At 35.4% G+C, this 8427-nt stretch overlaps 1 protein-coding gene across 1 annotated transcript in view; it reads right to left on the bottom strand.

Moving 5' to 3' along the window:
- The window catches only part of TMEM232 (transmembrane protein 232), a gene marked incomplete at its 5' end in the record, with an annotated part of 464990 nt that overhangs the window by 397497 nt on the left and 59066 nt on the right, over nucleotides 1-8427 (bottom strand). Inside the window, one exon of the mRNA XM_006876811.1 lies at nucleotides 4211-4344. Within this exon, the coding sequence (XP_006876873.1) occupies nucleotides 4211-4344 (134 nt within the window). The remainder of the gene's footprint in view (nucleotides 1-4210; nucleotides 4345-8427) is intronic.

Raw genomic sequence — 8427 nt, 5'->3', positions numbered from 1 at the left:
AGGAATGTGGGACCCTATCCAGAGAAGCAGCAACATCAGAGATGAGACAGAGATGAGTACATGCAGAGACAGAGCAGCACAAGACTTCTTTAAAGTGTTTATGAGCAAAGATGTCAGTTTCAGAACTAAGGTATGCCTAACCCAAACCATGGTATTTTCAATAGCTTCATATGTATGTTAAAGTTGGACAATGAATAAGGAAGAACCAGAGGAGAATTGATACATTTGAATTATGGTGTTAGAGGAGAATATTAATAGTACCATGGACTGCCAAAATTACAAACAAATCTGTGTTGGAATGCTCCTTGGAAGCCAGGATGGCCAGACTTCATCTCTCATACATCAGATACGTTAACAGGAGGAACCCAGTTCCAAGAGAAGGATATCATGCTTAGTAAAGTGAAGGGTCAGTGAAAAAGAGGAAGACTCCAATGAGATAGACTGACACAGTGGTAGCAGCAATGGTTTCAAGCATAGCAATGATTGTGAGATTGGTGCAGGACCAAGCAGTGCTTCATTCTGTTGTGTATAAGGTCTCTATGACTCAGCAGCAACTCGACGGCATCTAACAACAACCAGCTTCTTCAGTTTGAAATTAATGAAACATGAAATCAAGGTGTATTGATAATCACTAGAGATTGGAATGTGAAAGTTGGAAACAAAGAGGAAGGATTCATAGTTTGAAACTATGGCTTTGATGACAGAAATTATACTGGATATCACATAATAGAATTTTGCAAGACCAATGACTTCTTTGTTGCAAATACCACTTTTAAACAACATAAAAGGGAGCCCTGATGTGGTGCTACAGGATAATGTGCCGGACTGTAAGTTAAGTTTGAGCCACAAAGTCGATGGCTCAAACTCACCATCCACTCCTTGGAGACCCTAAACAGGATCATTATGAGTTGGAACTGACTTGACAGCACATAACAACAACAACAACAACATACACAGGGACTTCACTAGATGGAATATAAAGAAATCAAAATGACTACATCTATGGGGAGACATTGTGTAAAACTCAATACCATCCACCAAAACAAGACCAGGCTCAGACACTGGAACTGACCATCAATTGATCACATGCAAGTTGAGGTTGAAGCTGAAGAAAATTAAAACAAGTTCATGAGAGACAATGTATGACCTTGAACATAACCCACCTGAATTCAGAGATCATCTGAAGGACAAATTTGATGCATTAGACATTCATGATTGAAGACCATTAGAGCTGTAGAATGACATCAAGAACATCATAAAAGAAGAAAGCAAAAGGTCATTAAGAAAACAGGAAACAAAGAAAAGATCAAAATGGATGTCAGAAGAGACTATGAAACTTGCTCTTCAGTATACAGATACTAAAGCAAATTAGAGAAATGAGGAGGTAAAAGAGCTGAACAGAAAATTTAACAAGGCATCTCGAGAATACAAAGTCAAGAATTGCAAAGAACTGGAATTAGAAAATCCAAAAGGAAGAAGAGGCTCAGCATTTCTCAAGCTGAATGAACTTAATAAAATATCCAAGCCTCAATTTGCATTATTGAAGGATTCTATGGGCAAAATATTGAACGTTGCAGGAAGCATCAAATGAAGATGGAAAAAATGCACATGGCCACTGTATCACACACACACGCACAAAAACCAGGGCCACCATATTAAAAAAAAAAAAAAAAAAAGTCTATGTTCAACCATTTCAAGAGGTAGCATGTGAACAAGACCCAAGTGGTACTGAAGAAACAATTTCAAAGTGCACTGAAAGTATCGGTAAAGAACAAGGCTCCAGGAATTGATGGAATATAAACTGAAATCTTTCAGCAAACTGATGTAGCATTGGAGGCACTCACTCATTTATGCCAAGAAATGTAGGAGACTGTTCCCTGGCCAACTGATTGGAAGAGACCTATATTTGTGCCTATTCCAAAGATGACCCAAATGGATGCAAAAAATCAACAAACAATACCATTAATATCATATGCCAGTAAAATTTTAATTATGATAATTCCAAAATGGCTGCAACTTTACATTGACAGGAAATTGACAGAAGCTCAAACTGGATTCTGAAGACAATGTGGTATTTGGGGTATCATTGCTGATGTCGGATGAATCTTGGCTGAAATTAGAGACTACCAAAAACTTGTTTACCTTGCTTTATTGACTATACAATAACCTCATATGCATGTGAAAGTTGGACAGTGAATAAGGAAGATCATAGAAGAATTGATGTATTTTACTTACAGTGTTAGAGGATTAAAAAGTACCATGGACTGCCCTAAGAATAAACAAATCTGTGATGGAAGAAGTATAGCCAGAATGCTGCTTAGAAGCCAGAATGGCCAGACTTCATCTCTCATGCTTCATACATATTGTCAAAAGGGACCTGTCCCTGGAGAAAGATATCATGTTTGGTAAAGTGAAGGGTCAAAAAAAAAAAAAGATGAAGACCCCCAACTAGATGAATTGGCACAATGGCATCAGCAATGTGCTCAAATATAACAGTGATTGTGAGGTTGGGGCAGGATGGGGCAGTGTTTTGTTCTTTTGTGCACAATGAATTAATCAGTACCAACTTGATGGCATCTAATAGCAACAACACAACACTATCAACACTCATGGAATATCAATCAAGAAATAAAATGAGATGTTGCATTAGTTAACTCTACTACCCAAGATTTCTTTAAACTGTTCAAGAGCAAATATGTCAGTTTGAGGACTCAGGTGGCCCTGGTCCAAGCCATGGTATTTTTAATAGCCTCATATGTATTGGAAAGTTGGACAATGAATAAGGAAGCCTGTAGAATAATTGCTGCATCTATGGTGTTAGAGAAGAGTGTAACACTACCATGAACTGCTAGAAGACCAAACAATCTGTGTTGGAAGAATTACAGTCAGAATGCTCCTTAGAAGCCAGGATAGCAATACTTCATCTCTCATACTTCAGACATATTATCAGGAGGGACCAATCCCTGTAGAAGTACAACATGCTTGGTAAAGTGGAAGGTCAGCAAAAAGAGGAAGACCCCCAAGGAAATGAATTGACATAGTGGAAATTGCAAAGAGCTCACTCATAACAACAATTGTGAGGATGAAGCAGGACCGGGCAGTGTTTTGTTCTGTTGTACAAAGGGCTGCTATGAACTGGAACCTACTCAATGGCACCCAACAACAACAGACCGCATGCACCTTAGCCTCCACGACTCTGAGAGTAGAACTAGATGGTGCCCAGTAATCAATACTAACTGCTCTGAAAGAGATTACATTAGACGGGCCTGTATAGAATGGGAGGAAAATGTGGAATGAAACTCAAAATTTAAAAAAAAATTAGGTTTACTAATTGGATAGAGACTGTGGCCCTTAGTTACTCTTCAGGCCCGGAACTGAACTACCCCTATGGTTCAATTTTCAGTCAAGCAATATTCAGGTATATAAGGGGACCAATAACATTAGGAAGGTATTGATTAGAATAATCATTTGAGATCCACAGGGCACCATTTGCCCAAGAACAAAGTTCAGCAGGGTCAGGAAAGAAGAACTAATGGAAATGAAAATATAAGGAGGAAATGGGATAAGTGATTTAACATTGTGAAAATTGCAATCAATGAAACATGAAACAAAACATATATAAATTGTTGATATGGAAAACTGATTTGCTCTATAAACCTTCTCCCAATACACAGTTAAATAAAGAGTTAAAAAGATCATTTTTCCCCCTTCGTTGAACTCATGCTATTTTTTGTACACAGCTTAAAATTCTTTTCCCTTTCCAAATTAACATATATATAAGAAAGGACAGATGATTATCACTCCAAGATTCAGTTTTTATTATGCTTCATGAGCTAAGAATAGAAAAATAAAATCTTAGTATGTTTCTTTCAATGATAGTAAACTACTTCATTGTTGTTGCTCAACAACTTGTAAAAATAAAGCAAAATATGAATGTGAGAATAAAACTTCTTACCACTAACACATTCCATTTAATAAAGACAAAGTGTGCAATATGTGAGTGCATTTCAAGCAGAAAAAGATAATGACAATTTATTGATGAAATAAATTAATACAAAATATATAAATTGCTCTTGCTCTTTGAATTGAGATAATAAATATTTTTCATATTCAACTAAGGTGTGATTAACATTTAAGTACAAAAGTTATTTAACATTTAAGTACAAAGGTTGCTCCAAGAGTTATTTTGGATTTATAGGATCATCCTTACCAGTATTTCTTTAGAAGCTGTGTTTTCTGGAACTTGAGATGTTCAAGCACATTGTTCAATTTTCGGCTATTATTTTGAACACAAGACCAAACAGCAACACAGTGCCAGAGCAGGTGGTCAACTTCATATCCTCCCTGATTAAATTGCAAATATTCCTGAAACTAAAACATGAAAATATTTCTGGTCTATAGTTCTTTGATTTGAACAAACAGTTAAATAAGTTTTAAATATGCAAAAGAAAATGTATCTTCTCTTATTATTTCATGTTTCACCAAGCGGTACATTTTACTCAAGTATATTTCTGTAAATATATATAGTTAACATGAACCATATAACAATAATTTATTAAATTTTCACACAGGTCCTCTGTGTTCAATAATGCAAGATCCACAATATGTCAAAAAATCTACAGACTCTATGGAATAACTAGTAGAAAGGCATAATAGTATTTCTTAGATGGTGACTTAGTTCTCCTTGACATCTGAGGAAGAGGGAGTAGGGACAAGGTTAAATAATGATCTAACAGCAAATTAAGCTTAAAAATGTGGATTTACATTTTGAGGACCAAGACATATGCCTATCTGGACAGACCAATAACTATCAAGTATCTATTTTTATAGTCTACAAATTCAGACGCCAAATAAACTGTTATTGTTTTGCCACCAACCCATTCTTCCACTCAGAGTATTTACTACAGTTCCATTGATTTAATTGGTTGACTGAAACAAGTGGTATAAAGGAACCTGATTTTATTTTTAGATAATGATGATAAAGCACTTCCATTGTATTTTGGTCACAGTAAAAACTCAACTACACACCCTGTGATATGTACTCAATTGCTAACTTCAAGTTGATATTATATCCTTTTATGTTCAAAATAAACTCTTAAAAGAGAAGCCAAAAAGATTTTATAATTCTTGCTTATTATCTAAAACATTAGGATCACCATTTAAAGATAATTTCATTGTTGAGTACTCTTAAAATAGAGAAGACCAGGAGTTTGTTCATAAATTTTAAGTAACACATGCTAAAAGTTTGTAGTAAACAAATTAAGTCTCATAAATGTGTACTGATCTTGTTTATGTCAGGAACTCTGCTAGATGGTGAAGATAAAGGCATGAGTAAGACAAAGTTTTTGCACTAGATTACTGACTCTTGGGAACAATAATTCAGAATAACAAACAGAAACAAGTCAGTGTTTAAATGTTAGAATATTCCACAGAAAGCTCTCGCTGTTGTTGTTAAGTGTCATCAAGTCAATTCCAACTCATAGCGAGCCTCTACAGGGTTTCTGAGGAGCGGCGGGTGAGCTTGAACAGCTGACCTTGTGATTCAACCCAACCTTTCAGTCTAGTGCATTAACTCACAGTGCCACACCAGGACTCCACAGGCAGCTCTATCCTAGATTAATATAAGATTAATATAAGGTATAAGGTATCAGAACTGAAGCATGTTGACTTCTGAGAATGCACACATTTTATCCAAATAACTATAATGTCTGCTTTGGGGTAAAACCCACCCCAAAAATTGAACTCATGTAAATGAAATTCTTTTCTCAAATTGCTAACAGTTCACACATAGCAAATTTATTCTGAATAAATATGTTTGAATTTTTTAAATGGCTTGTCTAGTCCAATTCAATAAGTTTAATCAATCTTTTTATTTTTTAATCATGAGTATCACATGACTATACAGACTATTCAGTTAGGTCACAATACCATGTTAACACATTTATCCTCTGTCTCTAGAGAAATATCCCTGACAGCAGCTGGGAAAAAAATTGAAATTTAGACATTGCAGTTTAAAGTATTAAGATTTAAATCTCATTTTCAGTTTTATGTGAAACCTCTTTTGATAATTATTAAAAAAAAGAAGAAAAACAGCCCATGATGTCTGGAGTTAATCTGACATCTGTGTTATTACAAGTTGGTCTGATGCTCACAGCCAAGTCATTTTGTTCTCCTCCTGGACATAAGCAATCATACAGAATGCAAACCTTAAACAATACTGAACTGAGGTCAGGGATACATGAAACAAAACAGGCCACTTCTTAATTTTTTGTAAGCACAGATGAAAACTAAGTCATTCAGTCACCCATATTACCTGTTAGGTGCCATCTAGTCAGTTCCGACTCTTGGCTATCCTATGCACAATAGAACAAAACACTACCTGGCCCTGCATCATCTAAACAATTGTTATGTTTGAGGCCCTTGTTGCTATTTCAATTATCTTGTTGGGAGTATTGCTCTTCTTCACTGACCCTCCACTTTTACATGCATGGTGTCCTTCTCCAGGAACTGGTCCCTCCTGGTAACATGCCCAAGATTGAGAGACTAAATTTCAACATCCTGACTTCTAAGACGCGTTTGGGTTGTACTTTTTCCAAGACAGATTTTTTTTTTTTTTCTTTTGGCAGTCCATGGTACTTTTAATATTCTTTTCCAACACCAAAATTCAAATGCATCAATTTTTCTATGGTTTTCCTTAAATTATCATTATCCAACTTTCATATGAATATGTTGTTGTTGTTAAGTATCATCGCTGAGTCGGTTCTACCTCATAGTGACCCTGTGTATAGGGTTTCCAAGGAGTGTCTGGTGAGCTTGAACCACTGACCTTGTGGTTTAAATACTGTTGTTGTTAACTGCCATCGACTTGGTTCTTACCAATAGCGACCCTGTATAGGGTTTCTAAGGAGCAGCTGGTGAGCTTGAACCACTGACCTTGCAGTTCCAACTAACTTTGTAATCCAGTTCAAATATAAGACAATTGAAAATACTATGGCATAAATCAGGCACAATTTAGTCCTCAAACTGATATCTTTGCTCTTGAATGTTGTTTGTAGTTCTAAGCAAAATGAAATATTTGACAACTTCAATCTTTTCTCTATTTATTCTAATATTTTTTTGGTCCAGTTGTGAGAATTTTTGTTTGCTTTATATTGCAATGCAAACCACACTGAAGGCTGTAGAGTTTTATCTTTATAAGTAAATATTTTAAATCCTCTTTGCTTCCAACAAGCAAGATTGTATCATCTGCATATAACAGGTTGTTAATGAGCCTTCCTTCAATCCTGACGCCATGTTTTTCTTAATATAATCTAGCTTCTTGGATTATTTGCTCAGCAAACAAATTGAATAAATATGGTGAAAGGGTTATTGTTATGTGTTGAAAGGATACAACCCTGCTATTACACCTTCCCTGATTAAAACCATTCAGTATCCCCATGTTCTGTTAGAATAACTGCCTGTTGCTGTATATACAGGTTCCTCATAAGCACAATTAAATGTTCTGGAATATCCATCCTTCACATTGTTGTCCATAGTTCATCATGATCCACACAGTCAAAAGTAGTTGCATAAAATCAATAAAGCACAAGTAAATAGCTTTCTGATATTCTCTGATTTCAGTCAAGATCCAACACTTGTCAGCAATGATATCCCTTGTTCTATATCCTCTTCTGAATCTGGCTTGAACTTCTGGTAGTTCCCTGCCGATATGCTTGCAACTGTTTTGTTTTTTTTTCATTGTCTTAAGAAAATTTTACTTGCATGTGATGGTAATGATTTTGTTAAATGATTTTCACATTCTTTTGGGCCACTTCTCTTTAGATAGGCACATATGGATCCTTTTCAACTGGTTGTACAGGTAGTTGGCCAAGTAAATGTTTTCCAATTGGTATGGTCACCCATATATAACATAACTATATAATCAATCCTACTTTCTTTTATTCAATCTAAAGAGAACCCTTACTTTTATATTTTTCCCTAAATGAGCTAATCAAAGAGCCACTCTTATAATGGCTTCTTACAGAGACACTTCATGATTTCCCATAGAGTGTGTTCTCTCTTTCTGCAACAAGAAAGAAACCTATCTTGTTTAATAGCAGGTGTCTTCCTGACGGTGGTCTGGTGTGTGCTGGCATCATCTAGAACAAATTAATCTTAACACACTTGCAAATTTTTCAGATAATTGAAGCTTATCCCTAATCTGCATGCATTTTATTTATTTCAAGCATTTTCATGGATATCTTGTTAAGATTTCTTCCCTGCTTTCTTCAAAAGAAATAAGAAAATATCCTTTTTTCTAAATTAATATAATAATGATGATGATTTCATTAATTTATACATAATATGCATCATCTGTGTTGATGAACAGAGATATTAAGTTGTGCAGAGTTCTTTGCCTTCAGAGAAAATCAGTCCTACTCAAGGTGT

This window comes from Chrysochloris asiatica, unplaced genomic scaffold, assembly GCF_000296735.1.
Source record: "Chrysochloris asiatica unplaced genomic scaffold, ChrAsi1.0 scaffold00416, whole genome shotgun sequence".
NCBI classification, from domain to species: Eukaryota; Metazoa; Chordata; class Mammalia; order Afrosoricida; family Chrysochloridae; genus Chrysochloris; species Chrysochloris asiatica.
Note: the sequence above shows the minus strand (reverse complement) of the source record. Positions and strands in the feature narration are given on the sequence as shown.